This window comes from Haliotis asinina, chromosome 5 (assembly GCF_037392515.1).
Source record: "Haliotis asinina isolate JCU_RB_2024 chromosome 5, JCU_Hal_asi_v2, whole genome shotgun sequence".
Classification (NCBI taxonomy): domain Eukaryota; kingdom Metazoa; phylum Mollusca; class Gastropoda; order Lepetellida; family Haliotidae; genus Haliotis; species Haliotis asinina.
In genome coordinates, this window is record NC_090284.1 from 68,671,134 (window position 1) to 68,693,975 (window position 22,842).

Consider the following 22,842-nt stretch of genomic DNA (forward strand, 5'->3'; position numbering starts at 1 on the left):
TGGGTGTGGGTGTGGGTGTGGGTGTGGGTGTGGGTGTGGGTGTGGGTGTGGGTGTGGGTGTGGGTGCGGGTGCGGGTGCGGGTGCGGATGCGGGTGCGGGTGCGGGTGCGGGTGCGGGTGCGGGTGCGGGTGCGGGTGCGGGTGCGGGTGCGGGTGCGGGTGCGGATGCGGATGCGGGCGTGGGCGTGGGCGTGGGCGTGGGCGTGGGCGTGGGCGTGGGCGTGGGCGTGGGCGTGGGCGTGGGTGTGGGTGCGGATGTGGGTGAGAGTGTGGGTGTGGGTGCGGTTGCGGTTGCGGTTGCGGGTGTGGAATGTAGTACTGTATTTCCGGTTACATAGTCGTTACAGGTGACACGGAAAATGTCATTGTAAACTTGCCTTCGTACTAGTCACAACGACGCGTTATCGTACATCTACCACGGGCCGGTGTCATCACACGCCTTCATAACCTGAAACATAACCAACCTTCAGTAATGAAACAGGACACATACATTTGACATGAAGTCATCAACATGTCAGAGAGTTTCACTTCCCCTAGTCGCGGGTATCATATTACGTCTCTCACATATAATTACACAGTCGATATATACAATGATAAACCACTATCTGTCTCAGTGTGACCTACATGATTTGAAACATTCAGCATATTGTAACGGATACAATATATAATTTACAAAGGCACCCATCTTTTATTATACGGGAGAGGGATGAAACGGTGATGTTTTTTGTCTTAAAAATGGGTATATTTGGAAATACAAAGCAAAACAACGACACCCCCACCCCCACCACACACACACACACACACACACACACACACACACACACACACACACACACACACACACATCCACCCCCAAAATAAACTGAAGACAAACAAAAAACCAAACCAGACAACCAAACGAACAAAAGACAACAACCCCAAACCCTAACAAACAAACAAAACAGAGCCGAGTGGATTTTGTTTACATTCATTTCGCAAGAAAGTATATTTGTGGTAGTCTTGTGATTAAAGTCCACAAGTCAGTATTGTCTTTCAGACTCTTTTCTCATTTCTACCTTCCCAGTTGTCGAACTGAATTATTTACATATAATCAGTTGCATATTATCGTCACCAGGGCGTGGATTGTTATTATGTAACAGACCCCACCAGTTATATCCTGCCTCAATACAACTGTCAATATGAAACAGACCCAACCAGTTATAGCCTGTCTCAAACCACCTGTAAATATAACACAGATCCAACCAGCTATATCCTGTCTCAGTACAACTGCCAATGTGAAACAGACCCAACCAGCTATAGTCTGTCTGAATACAACTGTCAGTATGAAACAGACCCAATCAGCTATATCCCGTCACAGTACAACTGTCAGTATGAAGCAGATCCTGGCGTTTGGTTGACATGCACGACATGGCCATGGCGCACGGTGATGGCACCGACTGCCACCAAATGACTCACCCAGGCTCGACAAGTATGTCTGCAACCGCAGGCTGTAATTACACGGCAGCCTGGCATTATTTGAATGTCTGATACGATATGCCTTCCCGATGGTTCGGAAAGTACAAAGGTAGAGATTGAATCACAGCATGGACGCTTTCATATCTGCAGATAATCTATAGGGGGTTAGCCAAGGTGGCTACCCGTGTTTGCTATGTAGGTTAACATAGGAGGGCAAATACATTACCGCATTTCAACCATTTGCTGTTCATTAAATGGGAACGTACTGACTCGCCAAATGAGAGACAACCCTTGAGCTCTTACAGTTTCCAGTTACTGACGAGTGAGAGAGTGAGTTATAGTGTTACACCGCTTTGAATTTCCGATTGCCCAGCAAGATTACGGCGGGGGACACCAGAAATGAGCTTCACGCATTACACCCGGGGGTACGATGCCCCAGCTAGTGAAGAATTGCACAATGTCGACTTCTCAGACAGGGGCGAAGCTACCATCATAATAAACGGCAGATGTTCCACATGGCTGTTTCTAAAAAGGCTGGGCCAGCCCTCAAGACTATGTAAATACAAGCTTTGCAACCTATCGGTCAGCCAGACCTCGTACTCACGCACTGTATGAAAAGTTGAATTTGACGTTGGGGCACTGCGTTCCAATCTTGGTGGAGGGCTTGTTTCAAAGCATCTTGTTTCCCACCTGAGTACAAAATACTTCACGGTGGCCCTTACTGTGACGTCATGCATGATAAGGGTATGATTAAGACGAAGTGTAAACGAATTCAAAGCCTATTGCTCTTACTTTTTACACCAAGGAAGGTTTATGTAAGGATTGGTATTCAGTAACACGTGCGTGCTGTAAAAGGCGACTGATGGGATCGGATGGTCAGGCTCACTGTCTTGACTGGGGCAGCGTATGCCCATTGTGCATGTCGATGTTAATAATGTCAGTCACTGGATTGTTTGGTCAAGATTGTATTATTATATCATGGATGACAGCAAATAAGCTTAAACTCAACCAGAGGCCTTATAGGTCTTAAGCAACAGTTGGCCAGAGTAGAAGAACAATCCATTCTGATATCAGCTTCAGAAATAGTTCTCAGCGACCACCGTAAAGACCTGGCAGTATATCTGGACTCACATCTCTCCATGGAGAAACAGGTTACCCACATCAGTCAAACATGTTACCATCATGATGTCTTACAGCGGCATTTAGAAGTTGTATATATGACCAAGATCTTTCATCGATAAATCTTCTTTTTAATTCTTTGAAACACAACGTTTCAGGGTCACTTCAAATGCCAAATGGAGAAGTCTGAAATGTCCGCGAAACGTTATGTTTCAAAGAATGAAAAAGAGGATGTATCTATAAAATATCATTGTCATGTTACTAGCATCTCCGGCCCATCGGCAACATCAGACACTTAATAACCACAGAAGCTGCAAAAGTACATGGCCACAGTCTACCAACATCAAGACTCGATGATTTGCTTCAGGGCATCAGTGGAAAAGCGCTATACAAGTTACAGGTGTTATAAAATGCTGCAGCTCGGGCCATCACTCAGTAAAGCTAGAAGAGAGTTCAAGCCTCTTTGTGTCATCTACCGATGCCTCCATAACACCAACCCATGAGTATTTCATTTCTAAAGACTTTAGGCCCGTATGTTCTCCGTGTATCATAGTGACGTATACATCCACTGAACACTTCCTCCTACTTGTATCTGTATATATCGCCCTTGTAGCGCCTTCAGCAGGCAGAGCAGTCTAGAAGGACTTGCTTTACATATATGTATACCGTTGAGTGCGGTGTTAAATGACAAAGAAAAGCAAACATAATTTGTTTCCAAATATAAAATATATAGTTAGAACGGAAATCACAACTTGGTATAGATATCGTGCTTTCATCGACATAACCTTAAAACACATCCGTTATGAAGAACTGATCGACAGAAGCCTACGACTGTTTGCTCATGATGACCTACTCTCAGCTATAGGTTATGTATGTGTTGACGTGTAGCGAATGAACAGATTAACAATCACAGTGTATCTTTTACATGTGTCAGAGGTCCATCGGGGCCTCGCTTCACAAACCTATAGTAGTGCTACGTCTGTAGTAACTCTTATACTGTAACAGACTTACGACAGTCGTAGCGCTACGATAGCTTTGTGAAACCGGGCCCAGGCTTATGAATAATTGATTATGTCTGTCTCTTTGTCCTTCTGTATATCTATTTGTCGATTCTGAAATATTTGATATATCTTATGAGTAGGAATGTATGATACGACCTCTTAAACTTCTGAAGCTGTATCTCTCACTGTTTGTCTCTGCTGACAGAATTAGACTTCTCGGATACTTAAAGCGACAACAACATAGATGTGACAGATGAATGCCACTTTTATACGACATCACAACGGAATTCACATGATCCAAACTAATATGTTGTACGTGCGCGTGACGTGCATGAATGAAAAATGCTATGATGACTATTCACACCGGAATTCTCGCGTGCCCGATATTCACTTATCAACAAACCCAAGGCTGGTATCGCCTCATTGGTTCACTATATTTCTTCCTGGTGAGTAGTTCTGCACCCGGATGGAATGCATGATATATAGTTTCGTAGGCATATAGGTCACAATGGTAAGGCGATAACAGAATAAGAAAATATAAAAATAATAACTGTCATCTTCACATCCTTGGCACTCCTTGGTATTAATGTGATAAAAAAAGGAAGAACAAGGTGGAACACACTCGCACGCACGCACGCACTGCATACACACACGCGCATGCACAGACACACGCACGCACACACATGCGCACACACACGCACGCGCACACACACGTGCACTCGAAAACGCGCACACGCGCTCACTCTAGCACACTCTTACAGACACGTGGATACACGTCGCTTCGTAAGTTGAATACACTTACTTTTCCTCTCTGTCTCTCTCTCTCTCTCTCTCCGTGCCTCTGTCTCTCTCTCTCTCTCTCTCTCACACACACACCATCTACACACCTGATTTCACATACTGGTGCTGTTTACGTCTTGTACCCCGGCATATGTCCTTCAAGCAACTGGGGCGGCGGGATAGCCCAGTGGTTTAGCTCGTGACGTCAAATACTGGAGTTCAATTCTCCATAAGAATACAATGTCTTCTCATTGTGACCCCGTGTCCCTAGCCGTTCTGGGATACTGGTAAAGGCGTTGTAAAACAACAAGCATTCAAATAGCAGACCCTAAGAACAGACCCCAAGCATCCTGTACAGGTCGTTGGAAGCGACAATCGCGTGGTCTAGCTAGGCCGATAACGTGTCGACATTGCCCTGTCTGCGCTCACACTATCAGTCATTGGTCTCGAGCATTTACAAATCGATATCCTATAGCTACTGCTAAACGCAGTAATATACATTAAACAGGCAATACGAACTAGCTGGACGGTCACCTACAAGACTTAAGTGCATTGAATATATATGACTCATCTGACATATTGCGTAACAGAATGCTCCAACATCAAGCAGTCTACTCTGCCTTGGTCCCCTGAACATTCCCATGCTTTCATAGGGACGTAATACCATCACACGCCTATGTTAGCCTCGTTAATGACAGATTCAACAAAACAAACACAACACTCGGAGTTTGAACCCTAATTATGTTCCAAATGAATTATGTTAGATGCCCCTAGCATGCCATACATATGCCCTTAATCTTTGGAAAATGTCATAGGTATGTTACTTGATGAACGAGCAGTTCCTGAGCATTTACCCACACTATGTGCATCTGTTTTCGATTCGTGTGAAAATGACCTTTAGATCCCCAGCAATAAGTATCGCCTGCACAGTCAAATGACTGTAAAGGATAGAATAGATTAAATTATTTTTTTCCCGATTTCTACATCCAAAAAAGGTTTAAACGCATCCGTTCCCCGGGTTTGTTATGACTATATTTTATGAGTATATAAGATTCATGTTTTATTGAAATCAATACCATCGAACATTATGGCGCTTGCTCCTAATCCATGGGTTGGGTAAACAAACAGCGTGTTCCGAATCTAACCTTGACTCCATGTCATCCGACTTAAAAAGGTGCCTGGAGTTGGTTTGTGCTTCAGCACATGTTTAATTTACGTGAACCGATAACGTTCGATGTTGAATAGTGCAGTACACAGTTCTGTGACACCAGTCTGGAGTCTTAGAATAGTGTTAGTAATAACGTCTTTGTCTAGCACGGGTGGAGAGACTCCGTATTCAGCGTTTGTATGTACTTTTACCCGTGGTACTGGTTGACAGACAAGATATGAGACCTCGACTTTTTAAGGGGAATGATTTATGTTTATTGGATTGAACACTCCCTTTTATTGTCATGCTATACCGAACACATATTACCCCCCTCTCTTTAAACAAACGTAAAATAACAATGAATTAATTTTCGTGCGACTTTAATTGTCCTCTCGCATTAAATTCCCTTATTATGATTCTCAGAATATAGGATATGGGTGTCAAAACCAAAACCGACACATTAAAACGCTAATTCCTCATTTGTCATTTCTATTGCCAGAAAACAGCAATTGCAAATGAATAACAAATTTTCTAACCGGATCTCTGGGCACATGTCGTTGTGCTATCTAGGAGTGAATGCTTTCTAACAACCACAGTGAGCAAACCTAATTTTGTGTGCAATGCTTAGTGTGACATGTGTTGTGTCTGTGCACTGTTTGAAGTGACTCGTGTGATGCACGTGGAGTGTTTGGTGAGACATGTGTTGTGTCTGTGCAGTGTTTAGTGTGGCATACTTTATGTCTGTGCCGTGTTTGATGTGTTATGTGTGATGCACGTGCAGTATTTGATGTGACATATGTTATGTCTGTGTGCTATGTAATGTGACGTGTTATGTTTGTGCAATATTTGGTGTGACGTGTGTTATGTCAGTGCAATGTTTGATGTCTCACGTGTGATGCACGTGCAGCATTTGGTATGCCACGCGTTATGTCTGTGCAGTGTTTGGTTTGCCACGTGTTATGTCTGTGCAATGTTTGATGTGTCATGTGTGATGCACGTGGTGTATTTGGTATGACATGTGTTATGTGTGTGCAGTATTTGATGTGATACGTGTTATGTCTGTGCCGTGTTTGATGTGACATGTGCGATGCACGTGCAGTGTTTCATGTGACGTATGATGGACATAGAGTATTTGAGGTGACGTGTTCTGTCTGTACAGTGTTTGGTGTGACATGTGTTATATCTGTACAGTGTTTACGTACGTTTACATGGAATACGTAGTGTGACATGTGCTATGTCTGCGCAGTATCTGATGTGACATTTGTAATGTATGTTTGATGTAACATGCGTGTAGTGTTTAATGTGTAGTGTTTAATGTGATATCTGTGATGTCATTGCAGTGTTTCATTTAACATGACTGTGTGATACACGTGGAATGTTTGGCACGATATGTGTTATGTCTGTGCTGTGTTTCATGCTCTAACTCTAAGAACTACATTTTTAAGGAGGTTAAGTGCTTGACATCCTGTATCAAATTATCTTTCCCAGATAAAGCCGCCCTAGGTACGTTTAAACGGCTTGCACTTGCTAGTAAGAAGTGATGGGGACAACTTCATCCGTGGCATATCTGTTGGATATGTCAAACTGACATTGCACCCATTACTGTTCAGATAAATCTCTGTTATGCTACAGATCTTCTATCTCTATTTGTGTGGATGTGAACTGTGTAGGGGAAATATTCACCATCGCTATGATGTGGATCTGAACGTGTTCAGTTCTAAAGGCCGGATGAAATACTTATCTTGAAGATTCGCAGTTTGATGGAACCATGGAGGAGGAGTAACGTGTATTCAATGTAGAAGGAGTATCAGTTGTGTTGAGTGTGGGAGAAGTATCAGTTGTGTTGAGTGTGGGAGGAGTAAAAACTGTGTTGAGTGTGGAAGGAGTACCAGCTGTGGTGGGTGTGGGAGGAGTAACAGCTGTGGTGGGTGCGGGATGAGTAACAGCTGTGTTGAGTGTGACAGGAGTAACAGCTGTGTTGAGTGTGGGAGGAGTAACAGCTGTGTTGAGTGTGACAAGAGTAACAGCTGTTTTGAATACAGGGGAGTAACAGCTGTGTTGAGTATGAGGGGAGTAACAGCTGTGTTGAGTATGCGGGGAGTAACAACTGTGTTATGTGTGGGAGGAGCAACAGCTTTTTTAAGTTTGGGAGAAGTATCCCCTATGTTGAACACAGGGGGAGTAACAGCTCTGTTGAATGTTGGAGGAGTAACAGCTGTGTTGAAAATGGGGGCAGTGACAACTGTGTTGAGTATGCGGGGTGTAACAACTGTGTTGTGTGTGGGAGGAGCAACAGCTTTTTTAATTGTGGGAGGAGTATCAGCTGTGTTGAACACAGGGGAAGTAACAGCTCTGTTGAATGTTGGAGGAGTAACAGCTGTGTTGAGCGTGGGAGGAGTAACAGGTGCGTTGTGTGTGGGAGGAGTAACAGCCGTGTTGAGTATGAGGGGAGTAACAGCTGTGTTGAGTGTGGGAGGAGTAACAGCTGTGTCGGGTGTGGGAGAAGTAACATGTGTTCAATGTAGAAGGAGTATCAGTTGTGTTGAGTGTGGGAGAGGTATCAGTTGTGTTGAGTGTGGTAGGAGTAAAAACTGTGTTGAGTGTGGGAGGTGTACCAGCTGTGGTGAGCGTGGGAGGAGTATTAGCTTGTTGAGTGTTGGAGGAGTATCAGCTGTGTTGAGTGTGGAAGGAGTAACGGCTGTGGTGGGTGTGGGGGGAGTATCAGTTGTGTTGAGTATGGAAGGATTATCAGTTGTGTTGAGTATGGGAGGAGTATCAGTTGTGTTGAGTGTGACAGGAGTATGAGCTGTGTTGAGTGCAGGAGGAGTAACAGCTATAGTGGGTGTGGGAGGAGTAATAGCTGTGTTGAGCGTGACAGGAGTAACAGCTGTGCTGACATAGGGAAGTGACAGCTGTGTTAAGTGCGGGGCGAGTAACGGTTCTGTGGTTAGAGCGTTTTATGTTTGATGAATGAATTTCCTAAATAGAGGAAAATGTTACTTGATCAATCACCGGAAACAGCATGAAAATACATATATACCTGTATATTTTTAACAGAATTTTTTTTTAAATTCATATAGCCAGCATACCTGTTTTAAGGCATTACAAACATATTTATAAATGTCTAGCGACGTCATTCTATTGTCTCGGAAGATTGTCCTTTAACCGAGTAAACATCTACAGATGGTTTCGTTGACATTTTTCAAGCGATCCTGGTGATTTCTTCAGAATGCCTGGTTCCCGAATATTTTCTGCAGGAATATATATTTTATGAGGAACACCCCTTGACTTTGAATTCTTGAACTTGAGTTTGAAAAATTGATACCACTTAGTTTTTCTATTACCGAATACGATGGTGAAATATGACAGTATATTATGCCGATGCATGATTTCGAACTTGCAACCCTTCGCCTACTTGTTGAGAGTTGAGTTGGCAGTTGTATCCAGTGTGTAGAATGTTATTGTTCGTCAGTGTGAACGATGTGTGCCTCACAAGAAGGGTTGTGCGTGCAGTGCTGTAAATACCATTAATCAAAATTATATCCCACGTATATCCTTGATCGGTTCATAACTTGAATCAAAACCTCTCCTCGGTTTTATTTGAAAGAGTAAGCTCCTCACCTCGGGAAATTGGTGGAGGGCCGAAAAAGGAAGGGTAAAAAATGAGAGGAAATCAACCATGGCCAATGAAGTATTTTCCGTCAGCGGCACGTGAGCTAGATAAGAGTCTTGTGTTTAATGTGTTTTGTCGGACAACCCACGTACCCAGTGAGCACGTCAGTACCTGGCGCTGAATGTTAGTGGTACAATTATAGTAACACACCTCGCTCTGTCGATCTGATATGAACGAACACACGTCCTGACTAAATAACTTCACAAACACTGTTGCTGTCGTTCAGATCCACATTCAACCTGTTCCTGTGTCAGTTGAATTTGATACTAGCTTACCGATGAGCTATGGGGAACATCCAGCCTTTGTACTTGAATCTATTCGTTGTATACATAATGCCTACAATACCACCTGTGTGCCAGACATACATGAGGCTACGTTAACACTAAACATGCCTGTCTGTTCAATAGACATGGAACACGCAATCACTTCTCCGCCTTACTCCTAGTTACCAACATACCCAGAACAGCACAAGTTGCTCGAGGCATGCGCTAGACCAGTCGACGTTAGCGAAATGCCACTAGTAGAGTGTACAGTGCACCCTTCTTATAATGCCACCCTGGGTATACTGTACGTTTTTCATTGAACGTATTTTCTACCCCGAAAATACCCTGGTTATAACTGAACCCACGTGATACCTGTTACGTTATATGTAGGCTATAGGCTGTACCCATTATACCGATAACAACAGCAACGAGTGCGAACACAGAGACAGAGGAAACGACGTACAAACCGATGTACAGATACAGACACACGCATATACATACATAACACGCACACACACACACACACACACACACACCACAAACACACACACACACACACACACACCACACACACACACACACACACACACCACACACACACACACCACACACACACACACCACACACACCACACACACACACACACCACACACACACACACCACACACACACACCAACCACACACACACACCACACACACACACACCACACACACACACACATACATACATACATACATACATACATACATACATACATACATACATACATACATACATACATACATACATACATACATACATACATACATACATACATACATACATACATACATACATACATACATACATACGTAGGTCTGTACCTACGTACGGGCAGACGGACAGACGTTCCCACATACGTACGGAGAGAGAGAGGCAGACACTTCCCCATACGTACGTACTGACAGCGAGACGCACGGACACACCCTCATACGGACATATACATATAGACAGAGAGACAGACATTCCCACATACGTGAGTACGTACAGTAAAAGGACAGGCACACACACACAGACGCTCCCACACACGTACATACGTACGTATACACAGACAGACAAACACTCACTACATACGTAATACGTATGTACAGACCATACGTGCATACGTAGGTATTGCCGGACAAACAGACAGACAGACACTTCCACAGAGAGAGAGGGAGACCGACTTAACAAAAGACAAACAGAAAAAAGTTTGTCGTACTGACTGATGCAGGGTACATATACGTGACATATCTAGTTGAACTGTAACCTTAACAACGTTGCGTATTAACTGACTGACCTAGAGGTATAGTTATGTTACATATAAGCGGTACATATTCAGCTGTTGGACACTCACCATCACCTCCATGCACAAGTACAATCCCGACGACAGAGTGAACATACTTCCCGTCCTGACATAACACGTACACTGATCTGGGACAGTAGAACAGAGCAGGAAGTAAAATGATCAGTGTTGTCTCGGCCAGCGACAGATTTGATTTCATTGGTTGAATGTCTGTGAAAGGAAGTATTGTATTTATAGCATGTTTTGCGGACCTCGCTATTACGTGTACACTCTATAGCTGGGGTTTTCCATGTGGTGTATCCAGGTCTTGTTTTCTTTTAATGCCTAGAACATGGATGGTTACAATGTACCTGCTACAGACGAGTGTCAGGGCGTGATTGATATTTCAGTCATGCTGTCTGATTATTATCTTGTAATATAGACAATTTGAGCATCAGCTGTAAACATAGCTTTCACAGGTTACAGCAGAACATATAACGGAACTGATATATAACCACGGGGGTATAGACTATTAACATGTAAATGGATATAAGTGTCACGAAAATGAATAGCATAACAGGTGAGGTAATTTGAGTTTGTAGTTCAATATTTCAATGTTATTTCGAATAGTTTCAAGAATAGTCACAGAGCTGTTTCCCTACATCTACCAACAAGAAATCACATGACATCACTATTTTATATTTGAAACTTTGTTTTCACGAATAAAACTTGGGTCTCCTCAAAACAAGGGGCAATGGAGCTAATTCCCTTTCCCAATAGTGGAGACTTTGAAAAGTTTCTTATCTTGACACATCACTGACCAAAATGAGTGAGTGAACTTTTACGTCGCATTTAGCAGTATTCCATAAATATCACGGCGGCGAACAGCAGAAATGGGCTTCATACGATCAAGATGGTGTCACAGAAAATTTGCAGAAAATATATTTAGTAAGCACACAGAGTTAAGCAACAAAGACAAGACTACAGGGATGTTAAACAAAACGTTTATTGTGCTGGCACGTACCGTTGTACCGAGTGTCATGGTTTAAGTAGAGTCTAGGCTCTATATGTTTCGCGTCGGAAAGCTGACCTTCCCGGTGTCTCATGTCACGTCACATATGTTTTACCTACAGTCTGTCAAGCTGTGACCTTGAAGAGAAAGAAACGTTTTCTTTGTGTTGTTGAAAGGCTATTATGCAGCTCACACATGATGGCTCACGAAGAATGGGAACTCTCCGTGAGCAAATACATATAAAAACAAAGGTATTAAACAAAAATGATCTGTGCCTTTAAACGTAAGTGTAACTGGTGACAGGGAGACTACATAGATTGTCCCTGCTGGTGGCTTTACGAAGATGAGTACAGTTTAGGCGATGGAAGATGATGATGCAGGTGGTAACATAACGGGGATACAGGTGGGGTATGGGATCAACGAGTATGGACTGGGATACGTGTAGTCGCGGGTTACATGTAGTGAAAGCTATCGGGGTTGTGACAGCATGATAAAGTGGTGACGAGGATGAGGTGGTGTCGAGGATAAGGCGGTGTCGAGAATAAGTGGGTCTTGGTGGTTTCGGGGATAACAGGGTGTAAATGATTCGGATGGTGTCAAGAACAATATATCCGATTGGACAATATTGAGTCGATGATAGGGTGGTGTCGAAGGGAAGGGGTGTCGAGGAGAAAGTGTGTGTCAAGAATATAGGGGTGTCAGGAATAATGTGGTGTCGACGTGGTGTGTCAAGAATATAGGGGTGTCAGGAATAATGTGGTGTCGAAGATAAGTAGGTGTATCGGGGATAATGTGTGTGTCGAGAATAAGGAGGTGTCGAGGATAAGGTATGTGTCGAGGATAAGGGGGTGTCGCGGTGTATGAGGTGTGTGTCGAGGATAAGGTGGTGTCGAGGAGATGGTGTGTGTCAAGAATATAGGGGTGTCAGGAATAATGTGGTGTCGACGTGGTTTGTCAAGAATATAGGGGTGTCAGGAATAATGTGGTGTCGAAGATAAGTAGGTGTATCGGGGATAATGTGTGTGTCGAGAATAAGGAGGTGTCGAGGATAAGGTATGTGTCGAGGATAAGGGGGTGTCGCGGTGTATGAGGTGTGTGTCGAGGATAAGGTGGTGTCGAGGAGATGGTGTGTGTCAAGAATATAGGGGTGTCAGGAATAATGTGGTGTCGACGTGGTTTGTCGAGGATAAGGGGTTTCGGGGATAGGGTGGTGTCGAGAACAAGTTAGTGTCGAGGTGGTTTCGTGAGGGATGAGGGGTGTGTCGAGGATAATGTGCTTACGAGGATAAGTGGTGTCAAGGTGGTGTGTCAGGTGTGAGGTGTGTGTCGAGGATAATGAGGGGTCGAAGATAAGTAGGTGTATCGGGGATAATGTGTGTGTCGAGAATAAGGAGGTGTCGAGGATAAGGTATGTGTCGAGGATAAGGGGGTGTCGCGGGGTATGGGGTGTGTGTCGAGGATAAGGTGGTGTCGAGGAGATGGTGTATCGTGACAAATGTAACGGTTGTGATATTACAGTGACAGTGCAACACGCAGTAGAAGTGTTGATGGTACTAACGTCAATCATAATAAATCGGTAATGGGCAGACCACCAAGAAGCCCAGACCTAGATAACCCAGGTATGAATAATGATACTGACATACTTTAGTTTGTCACGCAGATGGTTTTGATATAATAATATATGATAACCATGTAGTTACGGGGTTTAGCATGTGAAATGTTTTAGAATAATTTTATTAACCAATCTCTTTAAGTCGGTGCTTGCTGCATGTGCAGATGCGTGAACAAGACACACAGCGTTTTTAGAAAACCTGATGATTTGAAACTAGCTATGACTGAGGTTGACATAAAGATCCTGATGATTTGAAAGTACAAAGAATGTAGCTATGACTGAGGTTGACATAAAGATCCTGATGATTTGAAAGTAGCTTTGACTGAGGTTGACATAAAGATCCTGATGATTTGAAAGTAACTATGACTGAGGTTGACGTAAAGATCCTGATGATTTGAAAGTACAAAGAATGTAGCTATGACTGAGGTTGACATAAAGATCCTGATGATTTGAAAGTAACTATCACTGAGGTTGACATAAAGCAATACATAATCACAATAATGATGGACAAAATACCTTATTGTAGGAACGATAAAGTGGAGTTTGAGGAGCGTCAATAGGCAAAGTTTCTCGTATGTTTTTGCACAAAAAAAGAGAAAATTCCTCTTCTGACCAAACAGCAAGTGACGGAGCAGAATAGATAGTTGGAGAATGACAGAGTAGAGCAGATATCTGGAATTTCGCAGAGTAGATGGATAGTTGCAGGTTAACAGCTCCATGCAGATAAAACTTCTGTAACATATAAACAATGCTACGATAAAAGGCATATATATATATAAGGCTAGGCTACATCCATGGATTCAAAGTACTACGTACGGTGGTGTCTATGTCTGATACTAGTTTAAAATGTTGAAGGGCATAGGTGTTTCATGAGGAAAGTATCAACTGCCAACTTATTTCCGTTGAACATCTCTGTGTGTGATGTTCTGCATATGTCGATGATGTTAATTTCGTTCTTTGTCTCCCATGCATGTCCCTTCCATTGGGAAGAGCAGATTGGTTCATTATTAAGGGTTCTATTACCTGGGTGGTATTAACTTTTTAAAATGAATACTTCGCCTCGCTGAACGCAGCCGCAATTTCTCTTTTTAAGTAGCCTATAACATGATGCTGACTGCTGAATCATCAATACTGATTCCACAATTTAAGCTATTGATATTACGGGCGAGGTGATTCACGAAGACAGTTACCAGCGTTGGTGAGACCATATTTTAAACCAATATGTTTATAGTTCGTGGACGTTATGTTAAAGTTATACCCATGCAAACTTATGTAAGTAAAAGTTGCAGCTTCCATGTACCTGATGATACTGAAAACCATGGCGATGGATTTTATAAAACCGATTCGTATCTGAACAGGTCAGCTCCAAATTTAGTGGGACGCTACTCCATAAAAGGGACCCATTACATAAAAATCATCAAGTATTGTCTAATCTTGGGAAGTACAAATTTCTTGCATTTAAATTGCGGAATAGCTTTCAATCACCATGACCTCTTGGCAGGTTGACTTTGGCCAGTGACTGCCGTTGCCTCTGTTGTCATTTGTATTTCTGATTTTACAGACGCTTCCTTTTTTCCTTATAAATGACCTTTGGCCCTTCGCCAAAGAGAGCCATTCATCAATAGTTCGTGGATACCCTGAACACAGCACCGATAAATACATTTGTGTACGATATCTTTCATGCATCATTTTGAGTACTTCTGCAGGTGTATCGAACACTCCAACAGTTAATCCAAGCTTAGTCCTGAAAGTATCAGACTGCATTACTCCGATAGGCTGTCATTCATTGGGTGCCTTAACATCGAAACTGAATGGAACAAACTTGTTTGGATCAAACATTGCCTGACCGATTTCAAATGATTATCCGTAAACTAATCAAGCACAAAAGTCAGATTTGACCAAATCTGTTGTGTTGTGTGATTTTGCTCGTCCAGATTAATGTATTCTGGCATTTCATTTAGTATGAGGGTGACGGTATGACAATTGAGTCTGTCAGCAGGTTTTCTGTAGAGACAATATTAGTCTTGCATGCTGTTGTCTTTGTCTCGTCCCTTGCGTCCCTCCGCTGGAGTTCTATTTAACAGACCTTATCAGGTTCAGACTACCAGTATTGACTGCAGTGGAAATTACTTCTTCTCATTCCTAATGTGAAGGTAGTGTACAGGCAATTCCCCACTAGGACAATTTCCCATCAGGACAATGACCCATCTGACATTTCTCTGCACCTATTTTGTAGCAGTCCCCCGACCCATCACAAATAAAGAAGAAATATTATGCGCAGAATACTTACTAGCATCGACTGTACTACAATTTTAAGATGAGTGGGGAATTGCCTTATTGGTTACAAAAAGGTGTGGGGAAATGTCAAGTTGAAGGAATATCCTGTGAGGAATCATCCCGACGGGGAATTCCTGATGGGGAAATTCCCAACACTCTATGCAGATACCCACCCTTGTTAATAGCTTCAGTACTATCCAAAGTCTTTTTGACCGACAAAAACAAGGCTTGCAGGTTTGATTGACGTCGTATGTGGCATTAAGACTGTACTTTATTATCCAAATAGTTGAAAATAAACGAGTTAATATTTCAAATATAAGCACATGTGCACAGATCACTTCGGCCGTACCATATTGGTCGAAATATCCCCGCGTCACTATTCTGATAGCGTGTATCAATCCTCAGCGCCACATACTTTAATTTGTCAAGTCAGTTGTCATAGCAATGTCGATATATTCTTTTGTAAACATATACAGATAAAATTTCCATATCATAAGCTTCGCATATTCCATAGTCAGAAGTTAGGGTCGTAATTGTGCACTATTATGAACCTACTCACAGGTCTCCTTTGCGAGTATTATTGCACCATTGTTCTGCTTGCGTTGTTTTCGTTACCGTAAAACTTCATATTTTCTGATGGACCTTCACATAACCAACTGGAAAATAAATAAATTACTATATTCATAATAGTGTCATATGACTTATACGAAACATACATGCAAACTTTTGCATGAAACAATAACTCACACTCGTGAGTTTCGTGTAAGTCATAAGACATATTGTTTGTTTAATAATCTGTATAAATCCTTTCAGTGGTAGCTGTAATCGTCCGTGTTATATTACAGTTGAAGCCAGGTCCTATCGACACCTATCAAACGTCGAGCATATACACAGTCTCCAAACAACTGTGTGAATAAACACCATCGAAGTCCTCCTTACGTGACAAATGATCATAATCACATTGTCACAAACACACTATATATTGTCCTTTTTCCAAGCACTGGAACATGCGTGAGTTTGTTCCACCTTTGCTCCACCTTTGTTCCACAGTCTATACCCATTTAACTTGGTCCGATTAGTCATTGGGGAAAACTGTAACAAAAACTGTTCTTGCGTGGATTTTATCGATGCTTTACACGTAACCGTAGCGTTGAACTTCTCCAAATTAGATAACTGTTCAGTCTTTTGGGATGACTTTGGAGACACACCAAAGTATGACACATTCCACATAAACCTGAAGTAGTTCCAAGGTTAGCAACAAATGGTTCATACACAAATCAGTGAGTGAGTTAAATATTTTAGTCACCTCGTCAATATTTCCGCCAAAGAAACAATATAATAGCAAATGATAACACTTAACAAAGTGAGTGAATGGCTTTAGGTTTACGCCGCACCCAGCAGCATACCTTTCAAAGTAGAAGATAATAAGGTTTATTGTCTTAGTAAATAAACAAATAAACGCATTACCGAGCTTTGAATATTTTTTTCAACTGAACTGACATGTCGACAGTTTTCATCCCCTATACCATGTACATTTGTAAAGGATTATGCCGATCGTAAATTAATACCTTTGACAAGCATTTCAATACCCACTATTTAAGCTAAAAGTTCGCAGTCGAAGTCAATATTGTCGATCTCGCATAAACGTCACAGGTGTTACAGTGTAGGGCGAGCAATTACACACTGACTGCCTCGAGAACTGGAATGCTTGCAACAGAAATAGAAAGCCTATAATACTTTCACAGTGGATGGTTGCAATCGGCTTCAATGAAGACCATCAGGTAACCCTTGCAAAATATTTTATTAATGTATGTGTGTGTGTGTGTGTGTGTGTGTGTGTGTGTGTGTGTGTGTTATCTGATATGGACGCTTAATACATATCACGAATCGTAACAATGAAGTGTTTGCGAGGTAACATTTAATTTCAAGACGTCAGTATATGCTTCCTGACTATCAAGAATTCAGCGAGGTAAACATTTCCGGATTCTAGGTTCAATGATTTCCTTTTAACTCCAGTTACTTTTTGAAACACAGAAAAAGAAGTAAGACAAGATAGTTTAGTATTGTTCATTATCGTTTTCGTAAAACATTTGTAATTTGTAATACAATTAGACATGCATATGTGTCACACTTCTAATATAGATCTTATTGCTTCAACAGATGTGGTTATGTGTTCATAGATTATTTCAGACCGTGTTAACACACTGGGAGAGTCTAAGTTCATTTATTAAGGGGTCGACTTGTATTGGATTTTAGACTGCATGAAGCAAGGCCCTATTTCTTGTCCCTATTTTCTGATTTAGTGAAAAAAGAATATAATTGTTTATCAGATCATTACTTACCATGAAAAACTATTTATCTCAAATTGATATTATAAACAATAGGATAGCCTTGACACACTGACGATTATCTTTTCATTTCATTTTATTGAATGCATGTATAGGTATAATATCCTTGTATCCGTATAATATAATTCTCCTTATGAATGCATGTTAGTTAATCAGTGCAACAATTTCCATATTGTACAAAAGGACAAAATAGAATAAAAAATTCTTTATTCAATGCATCGGTTTCTCATCTTATCATACGAGTAGGCAAATATACGTACAAAAGTACAAAAATAAAGAGAGTCAAACCACCCAATACCCCTTGCGTGTTTTTGTGTTATGATCCAATGTTTTGATGACCAATTAACAGCTAAGATCAAAGTGCTCATCCGTCGAAAACATTTTACTACTCTGAATTCAGAAATTCGACGGATCGGTTCGTGACCATTTTGTTTCGATCAAACACTTTTTTAAAAGAAAGATACAGTCTTAAGAGTTGATTCATATTCGTATAATTTCGTCACGTTTTACTTTGCAGTTTCCTTAAACTTTATCAGACTTCATGCATTTACCAGAATTATTACGTACCATTGTTACGTCTGACTGCGGATATCAAAATGCGGGAATTTTACGTATGATTATATAGCACACCCGACTGTGATATATTAACCTTGGTAAGTTTAAAACTGGGGACCGTGGTCATTAATCGGTGATGTTTCCAGCAACATATGTTATAATAAAAATATTTCTGTAACTTTCCTCTTTTTCTCATTTAATACAGATATCCGTCCAAAGGTTACTGCTACAATAATATATTACGCACTACGTACGTATGTCAGGTTCATTCTTGGACGGAGTCACGTGTGACGTCATCGTCTTGAGCCCCTCAGTTTGTCCGGCGGATGTCTATGATCAATGGTTCAAATCTGTGTTCTCCTCCGTGTATTGCTTCGTTTGTCAGCACCATACCCGTGGGCTGCATCTGAGACCTGACTCTGTTCATAGTTTCCTAACTTATCAGGAAGACTCTCCATGACAGAAGTGAAACACAGCCCGAAGTCACTCACTCAGTCACTCACTCACCCACTGTTAGACAAACGTCTGTATTAAGTCATATCTTGAGTACGGAGTTAGTTCATTGTTTGACTGACGTCATTATCAAGCTATACTCTGTCTACGGGGTAGGTTCATTGTTTGACTGACTTCTGTATCCATCCATACTCTGACTACGGGACAGTTTCATTGTTTGACTAACGTCATAATCAAGCCATACTCTGACAACGGTTGTTTGACCGACGTCTGTATCAAGTCCTAACCCAACTACCGGGTAAGTTCATTCCTTGATTGGCTCGTATCGACATCGATTTTAAATGCATGATTACATGATGCTTCCCTGAAGAAAGTGCCATCCGGGTTTTACGTTATATTAAAAAACAACAACAACAACAACAAAACCGACAAGAACAGGGTTTATTTCACTCCTCCATCTATGAGTCAACGAAAGCCAAGCAAATATTCCCATAAGCATAATTAATGTTCATTGTGGAAGAGGTTATTGAGTCTGTGTAATACTGCGTATAGGCATATGTGAACTATCTTTCGTGATTCACCTTACTTTGTCTTTTCAGGTTCAGAACAAACTGCCGCTTTATTGTAAGCATTGGAATTTTTCTAACTACTATTTACATATTTGTATGGATATTCTGGCTTTTGGCGGAAGATCCAAACTGGCATACTCAAGATGCAAAACACGTGTATGTCAGCAGCCGAGAAACCAGCAAGAAACTCATCTTTAATGAGAGCCACATATTGGCTGTAGGAGAAAAGAAAACTTTAAACTTAACCAACAAAGGACGACGATCTGATAAGTTCAAACTGACACAGAAAGCACCGAAGCGGAAGAGAAAAGACAGAACCACATTGATTAAGAAAGCACTGAAACAGAAGCACAAACGAAAGGAAAAAACGAAAGTTGTTGAAGCCGTTGGAAAAAGAATCCGAAGAAGAGAGCGCCTGTTATCCAGTTTCAGATATGTAAAGGTCTTCCGCGAATATACATCACGCATTGCATGGTCATATTTTGAAAACAGGGAGGTCATAATGAAAGAACATTCAACATCGTTTAACATACTACCAATATCGGATGAACAGGATAATCCTTTTCTAATCATCATGGTGTTATCAGTGGCACTGAAACACAGAACGGCTATTAGAAGGACGTATGGCAGTGTCGCTTATGGACAAAGGTGGCCTGGAAGCAATCTGTCATGGAACATAAAACTCATATTTGTATTTGGATATACAGGGAGTAAGGAATGTGACGCTATTCTAAAGGAAGAAAGCAAAATGTATGGGGACATTTTGCAAGGTAACTTTCACGACTCATACAAGAATCTTACACTGAAAGTGTTATCTGGTTTAGAATACGTGGCGAAGTATTACCCTGGTACGCAGTACGTCCTGAAGGCTGACGATGACACTTTCACTGATGTTGACCGTCTTGGTAGATTACTGACACAACTAAAGCCGGTGAACACTGTGCTTGGGTTCGTTTACATGCATCCAGTTGTTTTCCGTCAAGGCAAATGGGGCTTACCAAAGGTTGTCTACCCTTTCGATCTGTATCCTCGATATACAGCAGGAAATACCTATGTCATGACCATGGATTATGTGAGGTGTGTACTCGCAAATGCCAAGTACTTTCCGTATGTCTTTATAGAGGATGCATTTATAACGGGAATAATGTGTGTTTCTTGCAACGCAACACTGATACATGTGGAAGGGTTTACACACTGGAGAGAAAAGTCAGCTTCTCCAATAACATTTGTAAGAGGTATGAGGATTTCAGGAAACAAAGCAACAAACGAAGCAAAACATAATATATGGAACCAGTTGGTAGATTTTTATGGTTAGATTTTCCAAGTAGTCCATGAGAAAATTTCCACAGAATGTTCGTTGTCACTGTATGGTGACTTTAGGGGTCTGAGTCTAAATCAACCATTACTTCTCAGACCCGCTACCGTGTGATAAAAGAGAGCGAGGAAATTGTTGTGAGCAGACATACCAGTGGTACCCTCGCTCGGACAAGGCTCACTCACCGGATGGACATATGCGATAACTTAGATAACTTTAATTTCAAACACTTCTGCAATTTTGATAATCAACCTGAAGTTCAATGTTGAAAAGATGTCTTCCGTAGTAATATATTTGGTAAGGGGGTGGCGGGTATAAATTGCTTTGTTTTGCTTTGTGTGCAGATATATAATCGTCAGGAGTATTTGAATGGAGATGTCTGTTCTGTGCACGTCGTAGATAAATGTGTTATCATGCTTGTCTCCTAGCGATGGCTTGTATTCTCTGAATTACTTTTGGTTGAAATGTTTTGGTGCTGGATTTTCTTCTTTAATAAACTTGACGTTGTTGTAACATCATGCTGTCTTATTCAAGTTCCCGATATAATCATTTATTCACGTCATACAACTGAATATAAAAAAAATGTATTATTTTCTCAGCAGGGTTTTTAAAGTGTTGAAAAAAACAATTTGATACAGCAGTTAATTTTTGTTCCTTGTATGAAATGGAAATTAAATTAAATGGAAACTCATTTCTATGAAACTGTGTTTTCGGAAGATAGCATTTCTGTCACAATGCACACCCCGCATAACACTAAACAGTGGTCCAGTTCATCCACGATTCGATGAAATATTTACAAGTCAAATGGTCAAACATTTTGGTAAGCACTAGCATGTCCCCTTTAATAAAAAGTCAAACTTCATTTTGCTGTGCGTGAAAAAAAATAAGATTTTATATTTTGTCGGTGGTTGTAGACTCTAGATGGGAGGTTTATAATTTATCACGGCCGAAATATGGTCATGGGTTGGAGAAATGATCAGAAGCAATGCATTACTCGTACTGTCCACCCATTCGTTAACACAACACAGTTTTGTTTTAATCTGGCTTATCTTTCTGTTTTTTCGGCACATTAAAGACTGCTTGCAAATGTCTTACACATGCAGTTCTTCTGTGTGTGAGAAATGTCCAAGAACGTGCACTTCATGAATGACATCAGCTGGCTTTTATTTGTACTTTCCCCGGACTTCTTGAAAATGAGCTTAGTATTAAACCGACTTTGATCAGTTATATCCTGTCGTGTGTGATTTTTTATGACCATGTGACATTAGACCCAGAGTTCAATGTAGATGTCACTGACTGGCACAATGTGAACATGTGGGAAACATTCCTGGAGTTATGTCCCCCTGCCCACCTCGCACCATCAAAGCCATGTGGTAAAAGGGGACAATTTAAGGTTTAAAATAGTTAACGAGCCCTGCTCTTGTGGTTCTGAGCCATACGCAATATTCCTTCTGTCTTGTACAGCGTCTGCAGACCCAAAAATGTGTTATAAATTCATCAATATAATGGACATTGCGGAATTTTACTCGAAAGCACATTCATGCAATTGAATCCAACACAACTCATTCTATCCTTCTCATTTGTTTACCGTTTCACTGTAACACTCAGACGAAACAAATGTTACTTATTTTAGTTAATCTTCATTGATACGACTTCCAAATGTTGCCGTGAAATTCAATCATATTGTCCTCAACAAAAGTGCTATGTTATTGTGAATGATAGCGAAGCTGTGACAGATGATGACTGACACTTGCGGGCCATTCTACCTTAACTTGCATCAGATATCTGCATATATATTTCAAGATGTTTAGCAAATAAAACGACAGTCCTCTTACAAGTTCCTGCTTGTTAGTACAGTTACATCAATGTTTGATTCTCGCAAAGAAATAATTATGGTAAACAAATATCTTTCCCCTGAGAGCACTTGGATATTGCTGGGATCTGGTAGCGTAGTAGTG

General features: G+C 41.3%; 2 protein-coding genes across 6 annotated transcripts in view; one reads left to right on the top strand and one right to left on the bottom strand.

Moving 5' to 3' along the window:
• LOC137285130 (phosphoinositide 3-kinase adapter protein 1-like) overlaps positions 1 to 10,934 on the bottom strand; it is a 31,515-nt gene extending 20,581 nt beyond the window's left edge. For 4 of the 5 annotated variants that reach the window (XM_067817356.1, XM_067817355.1, XM_067817354.1 and 1 more), the window contains exons 1-2: positions 10,816 to 10,927; positions 378 to 448 (exon numbers count right to left, since the gene is read on the bottom strand). The gene's annotated coding sequence lies outside the window, so the exon portion shown is untranslated. Of the gene's footprint in view, positions 1 to 377; positions 449 to 10,815 lie in introns of all 5 variants that reach the window. The other variant, XM_067817353.1, reaches the window with a different exon arrangement.
• On the top strand, positions 166 to 20,884 carry LOC137284001 (beta-1,3-galactosyltransferase 5-like). Its single transcript, XM_067815666.1, has 2 exons — positions 166 to 257; positions 19,738 to 20,884. The coding sequence occupies exons 1-2, from the start codon at positions 166 to 168 to the stop codon at positions 20,882 to 20,884; spliced, it is 1,239 nt and encodes a 412-aa protein (XP_067671767.1).
• Positions 20,885 to 22,842: the final 1,958 nt, after the last annotated feature.